The 16,005-nt window shown below is 40.4% G+C and overlaps 1 protein-coding gene across 1 annotated transcript in view; it reads right to left on the bottom strand.

The window, feature by feature from the left end:
* Positions 1–16,005, bottom strand: part of nell2a (neural EGFL like 2a) — a 117,822-nt gene that overhangs the window by 34,042 nt on the left and 67,775 nt on the right. Inside the window, exon 13 of the mRNA XM_058074907.2 lies at positions 13,472–13,597. Within this exon, the coding sequence (XP_057930890.2) occupies positions 13,472–13,597 (126 nt within the window). The remainder of the gene's footprint in view (positions 1–13,471; positions 13,598–16,005) is intronic.

The following is a 16,005-nucleotide window of genomic DNA, read 5'->3' as shown; positions in this document are numbered from 1 at the left end:
ATTGTTTTACTCTTTACATTTGCAGGAACACAGTTGTGTGCAGTTCAGAGTGTAGCGATAACATTTGCATGGGCCCCGACATTCACCAGTGCAGCGGCATTTGGTCAGCTGCTGGCAGGACTGATCAATGTGTGGAAGGGTTGACCACAAAACTTCCCAGGATTCCCCTTGCTTTCCCCAGCCCCAGTTGCCAGGGCTTTCAGAATGCATTTGGCAGATCGTTGCTTGGCCCCATGCAGGCAGCTTGGAAGGTTGATCGTTTGACATGCTGAACAAGCGATGAACTTGTTGGTGGGATAGAATCATAGAATCGTTGTTTCCGAGCAAACAAGTGCAGTCTTGCCTCATCAACCTTTGTAGTGTTGCTGTGCTTGTCTTACATAGTGACAATTTTTTCAAGAATGTCAAGGTCGGCATCTTCTATGGTAGGTGGGTACTGGCTGAGTTTCCTGAACACTGGGCTCACCTCAAGACAAACTGCCCATGCTGTTGTCTTGCCTTTACCTCGAAATGCTGACACAACATCACAGCCAGTGAAGGCATGAAAGAAGAGCATGCCACTGGAGTTCTCTGGGTCGAGGTTCCTCACCAAGTCATGAATTGGGAACCATCTAATGGACTGCCCCTGGCCGAATTCAACCCAAAACATTTCCAAGCCAGCGTCTTGAAGACTCGCAAAGACCCAAACTGCTATGACAAGAATGTCTGTGTCACATGCTTTGATCAACACAGACTTTGTCTGCTGCTTGGCTGCATGGAGGGCATGTGTGAAAATCCTGGAGTCAGCTTCTTCATGATTGCAAGGTTGTAAGCTTTCAAAGTTGATGGGTTTGTTTGACAAGACCTTCTGCCCTTTGGTCCCCTACACCTAGCCCGATCGTTCATCCAACGCCGTTTAGATCCCGTGAGATCTGTACACCTTCCGGGTAACTAAAGCCCCGTTACCCTTGGCTCGGCTTTCCCACACTGGCACACCCTGTCTATTCAGGTGCGACTATCTAACAACTACACTACAACTAACTATACTTCTATACTAGATATATAAGGGGCTTATTAGATAGCATTTGGGACACTTATGTATACTAAGTTGCCTATTTAATACTACAACAGTTAGTAATTATAACAACTACACTTAGTACACTACAAGCCGACGTTGAACCCCATGCTGAGTTTCGCAGCAGTGATGTCATCAGTGTGCCCTGGTTGTGCTATGACATCACTTTCATGAGGTAATACAAACCAACAACATTAATATTTGTAAGTTACAGTAATGCAACAAATACATAGCAGAGGACAAGTAAACTTTGTGACCAGGTAGCTTAGAAGCATACAACTTTTCTGATAAAAACACCAATTTATAGTAATGTATCAGGCTCCATATTGAACAATGGTGTCCATATTGGAATTTGGAATTCATTATTGGATTTAATAAATTATAATACATTAATTTGGTATTCTGACCATAAAAATATTGTGTTTATTTGAGTTCTACTTCAATAAGTACATGTTTTTCAAATTTGCTCTGGCGGCCATCTTGAAAATTGGCAGCCATATTACATTTTATGTTGGATATCGTACTTTTCTTAAAATATGTATCCTAAACGTCATCTGTGCCAATTTTGGTGCTTGTATCACCAAGTGAAAGATTCTTATGAAATGTTTGGATAATCTGCCCCACTATTAGGTATTTTTTATATAATAATATTTAAAATGTTACATTTAAAAGCTGCATTTTGTGTTCAGTTCGGTTATCATTGACAAATATTTTACTTTGATGATCTGACACATTTAAGTGTGACAAACATGCGGGCACTGCTTTATACATACATACATACAGTGAAGAAAATAAGTATTTGAACACCCTGCTATTTTGCTATTTCTCCCACTTAGAAATCATGGAGGGGTCTGAAATTTTCATCGTAGGTGCATGTCCACTGTGAGAGAGATAAACTAAAAAGAAAAATCCAGAAATCACAATGCATGATTTTTTAACAATTTATTTGTGTGATACAGCTGCAAATAAGTATTTGAACACCTGTGTATCATCTAGAATTCTGACCCTGAAAGACCTGTTAGTCTGCCCATTAGAAGTCCACCTGCACTCCATGTATCATCCTGAATCAGATGCACCTGTTTGAGGTCGTTAGCTGCATAAAGACACCTGTCCACCCCATACAATCAGTAAGACTTTAACTTGTAACATGGCGAAGACCAAAGAGCTGTCCAAAGACACCAGAGACAAAATTGTACACCTCCACAAGGCTGGAAAGGGCTACGGAGCAATTACCAAGCAGCTTGGTGAAAAAAGGTCCACTGTTGGAGCTATCATTAGAAAATGGAAGAAGCTAAACATGACGGTCAATCTCAATCGGAGTGGAGCCCCATGCAAGATATCACCTCGTGGGGTCTCAATGATTCTAAGAAAGGTGAGGAATCAGCCCAGAACTACACGACAGGACTTGGTCAATGACCTGAAAAGAGCTGGGACCACCGTTTCCAAGGTTACTGTAGGTAATACACTAAGACGTCATGATGTGAAATCATGCATGGCACGAAAGGTTCCCCTGCTTAAACCAGCACATGTCAAGGCCCGTCTTAAGTTTGCATATGACCATTTGGATGATACAGAGGAGTCATGGGAGAAAGTTTTATGGTCAGATGAGACCAAAATAGAACTTTTTGGTCATAATTCCAATAAGCGTGTTTGGAGGAAGAAGAATGAAGAGTACAATCCGAAGAACACCATCCCTACTGTGAAGCATGGGGGTGGTAGCATCATGCTTTGGGGGTGTTTTTCTGCACATGGGACAGGACGAGTGCACTGCATTAAAGAGAGGATGACTGGGGCCGTGTATTTTTTGGGGAACAACCTCCTTCCCTCTGTCAGAGCATTGAAGATGGGTCGTGGCTGGGTCTTCCAACACGACAACGACCCGAAGCACACAGCCAGGAAAACCAAGGAGTGGCTCCGTAAGAAGCATATCAAGGTTCTAGCATGGCCCAGCCAGTCTCCAGACCTGAACCCAATCGGAAATCTTTGGAGGGAGCTCAAACTCCGTGTTTCTCAGCGACAGCCCAGAAACCTGACTGATCTAGAGAAGATCTGTGTGGAGGAGTGGGCCAAGATCCCTCCTGCAGTGTGTGCAAACCTGGTGAAAAACTACAGGAAACGTTTGACCTCTGTAATAGCAAACAAAGGCTACTGTACCAAATATTAACATTCATTTTCTCAGGTGTTCAAATACTTATTTGCAGCTGTATCACACAAATAAATTGTTAAAAAATCATGCATTGTGATTTCTGGATTTTTCTTTTTAGTTTATCTCTCTCACAGTGGACATGCACCTACGATGAAAATTTCAGACCCCTCCATGATTTCTAAGTGGGAGAAATAGCAAAATAGCAGGGTGTTCAAATACTTATTTTCTTCACTGTATACTGTATTTATGTATATTATAAATGGCACATTTTCATAGTTATAGCATAGAAAATCGTTTTGCTAAATACAGTACACTTTTTAACATTATTAATACTTCCACAAAGTTTTGTTGAAGTACTTTTTGAGTAATTCCACTTTGCAAGCTAATACTTTTATTTCAGGGCTGTGTACGAGTAATAGTAAAACAAGTAGTTTCACACTTCATTCACTCATTCATCTTCTACCGTGTTTCTGGAATGTGGGAGGAAACCGGAGTACCCGGAGAAAACCCACGCATGCACAGGGAGAACATGCAAACTCCACACAGAGATGGCCGAGGGTGGAATTGAACTCTGGTCTTCTAGCTGTGTGGCCTGTGCGCTAACCACTCGGTAGCAGTGCAGCCCACATTTCATTCAGTGAAAGAAAAATCATGCAATATAGTAACTTCCTGATTTCCCAGTTTTCCACAAACTCCACATATCCAACCTTCAGCGCAAAAAGTCTCCACACGTGGTGGTCAGAATCCGTGACCCACCCATCCCTCCTTCAGTGTCTTTTCCCCAGGGTATGGATGCCCGGGATTAAACAAGGACACACACGCACACAATCTTGCTGCAGCTTCCCTTTAATTCAAAGACGCCCAAGCAAGCCGCTACTTTTCATGGTTTAACAGCTAATCTCAGCAAGCAAGGAGCACCCGGGGCACTTTGGGGAAAAGATGAAGACCAGGAATCTTGACCTTCAATATCAAGGGCATGAAAGCATCATGGCTGTTCTTCCCGCTAAAGGCTGACCGCTGCGTCTGAGGACCTGTGTTCCAGTCTACCACCAGCTGGGATCCAAACCCGTGACCTCCATACATGCAGGTGGTCGTGGTGGAAAAGTACGGCTCCGCCTGACAAGCCCAGACCCGATAGATCAGGGCTCCGTGCTGTTTCGGCTGGGATTATGGGATGCGAATCAGCCCTTTAATCCAGCGCTCCGCACATAAACACTGAGCCACCAAATGAACGACCATCAACTTAATCCTCTTTGTGAGGCGGGCCGGTGGAAATGTGGCCATCAATACGGGGGACGTTGTTTCAGCTGACTTTGCAATTGTGTAATTGGCCAAAGCTGTACCGAGGTCTATAAAAATGCTCGTACATCACGCCCATGCACAACGTCAATAGCGACCACAGGGGCCGGCTTAATGTTTCTCTTCCCGCAGCTGTAATATTTCTTCTGTGCTCAATTTGAAGCCATCAGCGCTCCCTGTGGGGTCTTCTCACGCCACAAGCAGATGTTCCATGGCTTTGAATAAGCCACGCTGCCCGTAGCTTAACATCATCCGGCGCTTATTGTCAATTACCGCCACCGGTGGTAAAGAACGTGCATCAACGTGCATACAGTGGTGCTCCATTATGAATTGGAGGCTGTTCAAAGATGCCTTCACTGTCAGTCTTGGTGATGCATGCAAGTGTCCGTTGTCTCCATTCAAACAAACTCTGGCACATTTGCTATGCGAGTACAGAAACGGGGCTCAGTTTGGTTCCCTCGGTGTTAAAATGGCAGCAACAATCCTGCTTAAATGACAAATATGGAAGACAAGTTTTTCCACCGAGGGCAGCATACTGAAAACTGAAGGGATGGCACTTTGATATTTTGTAAGATATGCTAAGAAATGATATATACATAAACTGCATCTCAGCTTTGTCATTACTACATACAGTAGGTAAAAAAGTGTCCATGCTTCTAAAATTACATTATTATTCTTCATTATATTATGACTTTATTTCCGGAAAATTCAAAAAATTCTTTTTTTTTTTTAACAAAAATGTTGACTTTATTCTTGTAAAATTACATTCTTTTTTATTTATAAACTATTAAATCTTTTGTAATTAAGACTTTATTTAAGATCGGCCAATTTCCACCAACACAGGCCACAAATACTATCTCGTTAAAAAGCTTTCATTTAACATAAGTCAAATATATTTCTGTTTCATTGATGAAAAATAACATTTCATAACATTCCTGCATGTAGTCAGCCAAGGCATGTATGACATGTTGGAGTGAAAAGAAGTTATCCTCCTATTCTCTGTGGAAGTGTAACCATGTCTTTCTCCCCCACTCGGTTTGAAACCCTTTCATAAGTTTTGAATGAATAAATTGGAGGCTAATTATTTTGTTTAATAGAATACCATGTTTGAAAAACAGCTGTAATTGTACAAGAGTAAAGTCCCAATATTAATAGAAAAAAAATCCTCAATTTTACAAGAATGAACTCATAATATTATAAGGAATGATAATGTCATCGTAGCAGTATAAAATATAAAAATAATAATATTGTGAGAAATGAACAAAACCAAATAAAGTCGTAATTTCAAAGAAAATAGGTTGGGGGGAAGTGCAAATATTAAGTTACCAAAGTTACCAAAAAAGGATTATTTATTCACACTGTCTCAGTTTTTCAGAATAAAAAGATATTTTTGCATGTGGACGGAAGGCCAGAACAAACTGTGTTTAACCATAATAAGTCTATTATGGTTAAAAGGCCTAAAAATCTCTCCGGAGAATGTGGGAAATGAGTGCAGTCACAGGTTCAGTGACTCAGAAGAAGCAAAATACCTCAAATTGTTCACTCTGATTTCTTGCAATGTCTTTCTGTGTCCCTTTTTTGCAAGCCCTTGACTTGTGCCCCGTTATTATCATTGACGTCTGCTAGAAAAACTCAGCAGGGGGCGCCCCAGATGGAGCGGAAAATGGGAGTCTTCTGAAGTCAAACACAGCGATGCTACAGGAATTGTGCAGGCATCATCTCCAGCCTCTCCGCTTAGTTCCTTTGCATTGATGCTAATTGCCTTTTTTGAAAGAATTCTCAGATTTTGTTTTGAGCAGAACTTTGCAGCATTATTCCACATTTTTTGCAGACAACTTTGCTTCAAGTTTGCAGGGAAACAGTCCAGCAAGAGACACTTCCCTGCTAAATCCTCACAAGGACACATTATAGTCTTTGATGAATGGCGTGCCGACATGTTCATGTTTGCCTGAATGCAGCACGAAGACTTGGACAGTCTTGGGCAGTCTTTTGTACAGTTGTCCTTCGTTTATCGTGGTTAACTGCTTCCAGACTTGACAGTGATGAGTGAATTTCCACAAAGTGAAAATAATGCTGAGTGATTTGTGAGATTTTTTTCATAGTAGGCATTTTTGTGATGCAAATGTACACTACTTTCCTACTACTTTCCTCAGCACCGTAATCCAACTAGAACTCGGCTCAGGACACAAAGTGTGGAGTGAGTCGCTGTTGACGGACTTCACTGCTTACGGGGGTGTCATACAATGTCGAAAAATCCAAACTATCCCTTTAATAAATGGAAATAAAATAAAGTAAATAAAATAACACCCGTATAATCACCTCTACATTGGTATTAACCAATACAGCAAACATAATACATTAATAAATGCAACATTTTCATAGTTTTGGCATAGAAAACCTGTTTCTCATTGTGTAAATATGGTTATTAACATTATTAGAGCCCTCTAGATATAAAATAACTTCCCCATAGCCACCTTTATATTCGTATCACCTAATATAGTTGACATATTACATCAATAAATTAAATGTTTTTGTAGTTATGGCATAGAAAACCTGTTTAGAATCTTGTAAATACAATTTTTATATTATTAGAGCCGTCTAGACATGAAAAAACACCCCTATAGTCACCAATACATTGGTATACCTAATACAGTAGACATAATACATCAATAAATACAATAGTTTACAGTTGTGGCATGCAAAACCTGTTTACTGTCTTCTAAATATGTTTTTTAACATTATTAGACCCCATTATTAGACATACAAAAATATATACCATAAATCAGGTGGTTACTCTTCCGATCTGATCCGATTTTTTCCTGATCCTAAAAAGTAGGTTGCCAGTGTAAAAATAGAGTAGAACATAATTTACGTACATGAAATATCACACATAGTTAGATATGTCAATACCATCAATCCATCCATTTTTGCTACTGTTTTTCATCATTTGGGTGAAAGGTGGGGTACATCCTGGTCTGGTTGCCAGCCAATGGCAGAATGTATCAATACCATTGATTCAACACGGCCATGGGGTAAATCGGTTGTGCATGTACTGTAGATCATCCATGTAATGTACGAGGCTTGTAGTTTATTAAAATGGACTTTTCCTTCAACTTTGATCAAGAACAAATGGGCCTTACGCCTCCATCACAACTTCTCACTCAATTTCTCTCCTCTCGTCACACATGCACACACTCACACACTTCAGTGTATTTTCACACACCAGATGAAGAGTGTACACACACTCCAAAAAAGACACCACGCCGGACAACTGAAGTCATCTCTTTTCCTCCACGTTTGGTTTATCTTCACACGCGACCCTGCACTTTCATTTTTAGAGGCAACGAGGGGACTGTTTCCTTGAACAGGCAAGTAGCAAGTAGCCTTTAATGGCTAAGCATTTGCCGCATCTGAAAGGTAAATAGATTTACAACAACATTGCTGTAAGACGACTCTTCATAAATTGGACGCAAACGTTAAGGTTTATGACGACATGAGGCGTTACCAGAAATCCACCATTGAACATCTCGCCTCATCTTCACCAGAAATTGTCTGTGAAGGCTGAAGCTGGAATGTAGAACAGACGTGTTGAAATCTATGCACCGACTAGGATGGAACTAGCAACCACTCCACGACTTGAGCCATGCCACCGGGCACATAGGAAGCACAATACAGTAAAGTCTTGTTATATCGATATCGGTTATAACGAATTACTACTTATTACGATACTATTTTCATTTCCCGGCAAATTTCTAGTCTTTTATGATATAATTAGTTCCGTTAGTACGATACCCGGTTATTATGATAATCCGGATAATCCGATGCCCTTTTCATCTCCCGCCAGCCAATTTGGTCTGGTTATATCGATACAAAAGCATCTTAGATCAATCTTTGCTTAAGGATTTCAATACCAAAAAAGAACACGGCGAACGGCTGCTTCCAGTCAACTTTATTTTTCACACTTCCACCACCAGAGCGCAGCACACACACCGATTCCCGCACTTCCTGGTTCACAGGTCATGCTCAACCCGCCCCACATAGCTGGCCAAATACATGCCTGCTACTATATGTAGCCTGTTACAGATGCAGCATACTTTCCCAGGTTGGTCTGCTGGTTTTCTGCTGCACCCTCTCTGAACATGTCCCATTCGGTGCACTCAAAACAGTCTTGCAGTGCAGACATAGCTCCCTCTGGCCACACCCTCACCTTCTTCACAGCAGGCTTTCCTCTGGTGAGCAGGGTCTGGTATGCAGGAATTAGCATAACAGAGAGATGGTGTGAGGAGCCACGGTAGGGGCGGGGGACTGCTTTGAGTGCTTTCTTGATGTTTGTGTAAACCAAGTCCAATGTATTCTCCCCTCTGGTAGAGTGTCAAATTTGGGAGAAAACTTTATTTTTCTTGCCAACATTAACTTGCGCTCTCTTGCTACGTAAAGGCATGAAAGACATGAAAGCCACAACAGGAAACGGAAAACCCCCGTCCCTCGCGCCTACCCCTCCGGGTGGCAACACCTTCCCTATCGATAGTTCCGGGGTGAATTATGTCCCGGTAACCTATCACTACAGCGTAAGTTTATTTTTATTTACTGTAGTACAAAATTTATTGTAGTACAAAAGCATGCTAGATACGCAATCCAAGGAGAAAATTACATGCCATATCAAAGATCCGCCCACTTTTAATGCAGTTCGGCACAGGATCGGATATATGGATAGTCCGGTTATATCGGTATTTTTTCCAACTCCCGAGAATATCGATATAACAAGACTTTACTGTATTACATGTTATGTGAAATGTAACATGAATTCCCACCAATAGTGGATGACAATCAAATCCTCCATTCAAGCAAAATGTCAAAGAGGAAATAACATTAAAATAAAATACAGTGGTGGTAGTGTGATGGTCTGGGGCTGTTTTGCTGCTTCAGGACTTGGAAGACATGCTGTGATAAATGGAACCATGAATTCTGCTGTCTAGCGGAATAGAGTTTCTCTTCGAAGATCAATTGGACTTCTTTAAATATTTGTTAGCAGTCCAGAGCTAGCATAGCAATCTGCTCTTGTTTCAATTCAATTGTAGTCTTTGAGACTCCGAGCCTCATTGCACAGCATTTCACAGAATTCAGGGGGTTTTACCCTATAAAATACTTTGAACAAGGACGGATGATGGAACCAGCAAACACCAGGTTAAGGACCAGGTTAAGGACCAGGTTAAGGACCAGGTTAAGGACCAGGTTAAGGACCAGGTTAAGGACCAGGTTAAGGACCAATCTACCGCCATGTCACAATGCCATGTGACGCTGAAGAATAAGTAGAACGCCGCAGTAATGCAACATGTCAACAAGCCCTCAACCTACTGATGTTGTTTTTTTAGCAACTCCACAAGTAGGCAGTAGCACACTTTCGAGAAAACCAGAATCTAGAGGGGTCTGATTGCTCGCTAAATATTGATAAATCACTATCGTAAACACTGATCCCTCATGCTATGCTATGAACAACAAGGAACTCTCAGAATGGTAACATGTTTTATGTCACATATATTATGTCTCAATTACAGTACAGTATGTCTTATTATGGACTGGCTCAGTAGCCAGCCCATAGACTGCTACTGCAAGTAGCAGTCTATGGGCTGGCTACTGAGCCAGTATTGTTATTCCTTGTGGTGTTTAGTTATTTTTTTTCTTATTATATCTTAATCTTCCCATTTTTGCGCGTGTAATGCGGCCAAAACCGCAAGAAGATCCCCCACACATGTTACACCGTCGGAATCGTGACGCTTGGGACTACAGCGGTATTTATTTTTTGGAACGTTTCGTGTAACCATGGCGACGCTATTCGCGATAGAAAAAAAAATCGGCCACTAGATTAGGTACACCATTCTATTTTTAGAACAGCCGCATTCCAGAGAAAACGAGAATTTACAGACTTTTCACAGCCTTGTAGCTCAGCCATACGGCCACGTAGAAACGTGATTGATGGCTCGTTTTTTAGATAAACTTCTGAACTCTCTCTGTGGCTAAATGCTAATTGCTAGCATGTTAGCATGTTAGCATTTAAGCTAATTTACTCATGTCTAAAGGCAAATACACACATGGCATGATGTAGGGAGGTCATAGGACAACCTTGGCAGTTTCTAAACTTGAGGCTCTCTTGCTAGGTGCTAGCATGGTAGCCGTTAGCATGTTAGCATTTAAGCTAATTTACTCATGTCTAAAAAACAATACACACACGGCATGGTGTAGGGAGGTTATAGGACAACCTTGGCACTATCTAAACTTGAGGCTCTCTTGGTAGGTGCTAGCATGATGACTATTAGCATGTTAGCATTTAAGCTAATTTACTCACGTTTAAAGGCAAATACACACATGGCATGATGTGGGGAGGTTATAGGACAACCTTGGCAGTTTCTAAACTTGAAACCCTCTTGCTAGGTGCTAGCATGGTAGCCGTTAGCATGTTAGCATTTAAGCTAATTTACTCATGTCTAAAGGCAAATACACACATGGCATGATGTAGGGAGGTTATAGGACAACCTTGGCACTTTCTGAACTTGAGGCTCTCTTGCTAGGTGCTAGCATAATGATTGTTAGCATGTTAGCATTTAAGCTAATTAACTCACGTTTAAAGGCAAATGCACACATGACATGATGTAGGGAGGTTATAGGACATCCTTGGTAGTTTCTAAACTTGAGGCTGTCTTGCTAGGTGCTAGCATGTTAGCCGTTTTCATGTTAGCATTTAATCTAATTTACTCATGTCTAAAGGCAAATACACACATGGCATGATGTAGGGAGGTTATAGGACAACCCTGGCACTTTCTAAACTTGAGGCTCTCTTGCTAGATGCTAGCATGGTAGCTGTTAGCATGTTAGCATTTAAGCTAATTTACTTATGTCTAAAGGCAAATACACACATGGCATGATGTAGGGAGGTTATAGGACAACCTTGGCCCTTTCCAAACTTGAGGCTCTCTTGCTAGGTGCTAGCATGATAACTGTTAGCATGTTAGCATTTAAGCTAATTTACTCACATTTAAAGGCAAATACACACATGGCATGATGTAGGGAGGTTATAGGACAACCTTGGCAGTTTCTAAACTTGAGGCCCTCTTGCTAGGTGCTAGCATGACGACTGCTAGCATGTTAGCATTTAAGCTAATTTACTCATGTTTAAAGGCAAATACACTCATGGCATGATGCAGGGAGGTTATAGGACAACCTTGGCACTTTCTAAAGTTGAGGCTCTCTTGCTAAGTGCTAGCATGGTACCCGTTAGCATGTTAGCATTTAAGCTAATTTACTCATGTCTAAAGGCAAATACACACATGGCATGATGTAGGGAGGTTATAGGACAACCTTTGCACTTTCTAAAGTTGAGGCTCTCTTGCTAGGTGCTAGCATGATGACTGTTAGCATGTTAGCATTTAAGCTAATTTACTCACGTTTAAAGGCAAATACACACATGGCATGATGTAGGGAGGTTATAGGACAACCTTGGCAGTTTCTAAACTTGAAACCCTCTTGCTAGGTGCTAGCATGGTATCCGTTAGCATGTTAGCATTTAAGCTAATTTACTCATGTCTAAAGGCAAATACACACATGGCATGATGTAGGGAGGTTATAGGACAACCTTGGCACTTTCTACACTTGAGGCTCTCTTGCTAAGTGCTAGCATGGTAGCCGTTAGCATGTTAGCATTTAAGCTAATTTACTCATGTCTAAAGGCAAATACACACATGGCATGATGTCGAGAGGTTATAGGACAACCTTGGCACTTTCTAAACTTGAGACTCTCTTGCTTGGTGCTAGCATGATGACTGTTAGCATGTTAGCATTTAAGGTAGTTTACTCATGTTTAAAGGCAAATACACACATGGCATGATGCAGGGAGGTTATAGGACAACCTTGGCAGTTTCTAAACTTGAGGGCCTCTTGCTAGCTGCTAGCATGGTAGCCGTTAACATGTTAGCATTTAAGCTAATTTACTCATGTCTAAAGGCAAATACACACATGGCATGATGTAGGGAGGTTATAGGACAACCTTGGCACTTTTCAACTTGATGCTCTCTTGCTAAGTGCTAGCATGATGACTGTTAGCATGTTAGCATTTAAGCTAATTTACTCGTGCCTAAAGGCTACTAAGCACATGTCATGATGTGGGGAGGTTATAGGACAACCTTGGTACTTTCTAAACTTGAGGCCCTCTTGCTAGGTGCTAGCATGATGACTGTTAACATGTTAGCATTTTACCTAATTTACTCATGTCTAAAGGAAAATACACACATGGCATGATGTGGGGACACTGTAGGACTGCCCCAAACTTTTCAGGACCTGAGGCTGTTTTGCTACGTGTTAGTACGTAGCCGTTATCATGTTGGCATTTTAGCATTTTAGCTAATTTACTCAAGTTTAAAGGCAAATACACACTTGGCATGATGTGGGGACACTATGGGACTGCATCAACCTTTTCCGTACTTGAGGCTTTCTTGCTAGGTGCTACCGCGGTAGCCGTTGGCACACCGGGCCTGAGGTTCACAGCACAGGTGGCCAGTCCATCAAAATTTCCGCGGGAATTTTCTAGTTATCTCTTATTATGTTTCCTATATTGGGCAATGTGAGTGTAAAGGTGACTATAGGGGTGTTATTTCATGTTTTGAGGGCTCTACTAATGTTAAAAGTGTATTTAGAAGGTGTAAAGAGGGGTTCTATGCTCTAACAATTATTGATTTTAATTATTGATTCAGTATAATCATAAAAAAATAATAAAATCAGACTCCTGAGAATGCACACGTTTGTGTTCAGTGTTTAAAATATGATATGGCGCTCACGGCAATACATTTGACAAAATTGTGCTTTCATGGCTCTCTTGGGCAAAAAGGTTCCCATCCCGTCTTTAACTGATACAATTCTTCACTGCAGCAAAATGTCACTGAGGCGATGTAATTACATTCCAGCGTTGTCTCGAAGCAACTCACCTGTGCAGGAATAGTCATCGATCCGGATGTAGCCTGTGTGGCAGATGCACATGAAGGATCCGGGGGTGTTAACACACATGGTGTTCTCCCTGCAGTAGTGCTTCCCTTCAGCACACTCGTCGATATCTAAAGAGCGAGGAGAGAGAAGACGATAAACACTTGGTTAAACATGGATCCTGCAGCAACGTCCAGACAGCAAACGTACCTGTATTTTGTTTTGCTGGCTTTTACAGTCAATACAGATCTAATCATATCACTGTCAACTGACTTTGATGTCAAAATTCATCCAAATATTGAGTGAGAGATTGCATCCTTGCTCCTATTTCCAGGTCACATCCCCTCTTAATTCTGATCAATATTTGGTATGACTGGTGCATAAAGCTCAAGGCCGGTGATTGATTTCATTTCAACTTCAACTAGTCACAAAACACGAGCCGCTGATGGTGCTGCTAACATTGGAAATGTGGAAAAGTACATGCCGTGCACTATAACACAATATTATGTATACTTTATTATGATTCCCAATCTGGGGACCTGGAACACTAAACAATAAGAACACTCAGCCCAGACGACAATCGTATAGTTCTTTAAAGATATAGTGCAGCCCAGGGGCCATGATTTAATTCTAAAAATATAATTTAGCAGTAAAACAACAAAAAAAACAACAATAGTAAAAATAGAGAAATCTGCAATAATTTTAAAGAAAGAACAAAGTCAAAATATTAAAAGAAAAAAATGAGGAAAAAGTTGTAATTTTACCAAAATAACTTTACCCTCTTTACAATAAGAGGGGAAATGACCTAATTTTAGTAGTATAAAGTTGAAATATTAATGAAAGAGGTTATTTTTTGAAGTCATAATATTATGAAAAACAAACAAAACAACATATAAAGTTGTCATTTTTGGAAAAATAGGCTGTGAAAAGGTTATGTCAAAATGTTATGGGAAGAAAAAAAAAAAAGAACAAAAAAATGTCAGAAATAGAAAAACAGATGCAATTGTACAATAATAGTCAGAATATTAAGAAGAAAAAAATGCTCAATTTTCCAAGAATAAATTTATAACTCTACTTTATTAATATTATTTAATTAATATTATATGATTATATTAATATTATATAATATTACAAGGAAAAATAATGCCATTAGGGGCATAGAGTTGAATTAGCAAAGAAGAAAAACACAATACATACAGTATATATATTTATATATATATATTTATTTATATATATATATATATACATACAGTATAAAATATATATTTATACAATATATATTTTAATCATATTATGAAAAACAAACCAAACAAAATAAATTTGTGATAAAATAAACATATAATATTGTGGGAATTAAGTCAAATTATCACAAGAAGAAAATTTACAAAGGTTATTTAAGAAGAAAGCACGAGCAAAAATTGGATATAGGGTTGTTATTTCATGTCTAGACAAATCTAACAATGTTAATAAAGTGTAGCATTTCTTCAATATTTGTCCAGTTCCTTGACAACTACTTTTCTTCCTCCTGTTCACCATTGAACTTGATGCCCCAAGTGCAAAGAATATACTGTATATTCCACAGCTTCTCTGTGACAGACATCGCTATTGGACAACATCGGCTTCTTTCCATATTGGCGATAAAGTGGGAAGCGAAGTGGCAAGACTGAAACGGCTTTGTGTGTATAGTGCACACTTCAGCGAGGGCAATTACGTTCCTGCACGCCCGAGATGGAGGAAAAAACATGTTTTGAAGAGTTCCGCTGTTCCAGCACCCCAGATAAGAATTAGCGACTAGCTAATCAGTTGCCGCCTATTAGCACCTCGTTTACAAGCAATGAAACAGGCTGTCAAGAACCAGCAAGTAACATTGTACGCAGCAAATGAAAAATGTCATATTATCAATGAAAGCGCTACAACATAACATTACACTGTATGATGGCTGTCAAGTCTTTAAAATGCACAATACAGAAATGGGAGTGAGAGCAAAAAATAGTGAGTAAGGCATTTATTGCAAACAATAATTAAAGTCCACATGTTGCCTCATGACTGAAGGCCCTCATCTGTGTGGGAACGTCTGGCCTTTCCATCAGGATGCTGCACTTCACAATGCCCGTCTGACAAAGAACTTCTTCCATAGGTATAAACTCTATTGGACCATGCTGTGTGTTCTTCTAATCGAAATCAATATTTGAATATTGAATATTTGCGGTTGGATGGCAGGGGAAGTTTACAAAAATGCAAAAATGGATCTCAGTCCCAGACAGTGGATGCCCTTGCTGAAGCCATCTTCACAACTTTCCCAGTAACATTCCCAGTCACAACACTACACTACACTGCGGATGGGGACGTCAGCTGACACTCTGCCCCCCCCCCCCCCCCCCCCCAGGACCTGCTGAGAAACACTTCTTTCGTCTAGGATGTCCTTTAGGTAATAGAATTATCAAAGAGCAGACCATCCCATCATGTCAACCATCACGTTCCCCAACGCAAGATGACCTAATTGTGGTTTCTACTTTCTACACTTTTTCGGACTCCGTGC

Source organism: Doryrhamphus excisus, linkage group LG1 (assembly GCF_037039965.1).
Source record: "Doryrhamphus excisus strain RoL-2023G ecotype Guam linkage group LG1, RoL_Dexc_Guam_v1.1, whole genome shotgun sequence".
NCBI lineage: Eukaryota > Metazoa > Chordata > Actinopteri > Syngnathiformes > Syngnathidae > Doryrhamphus > Doryrhamphus excisus.
Note: the sequence above shows the minus strand (reverse complement) of the source record. Positions and strands in the feature narration are given on the sequence as shown.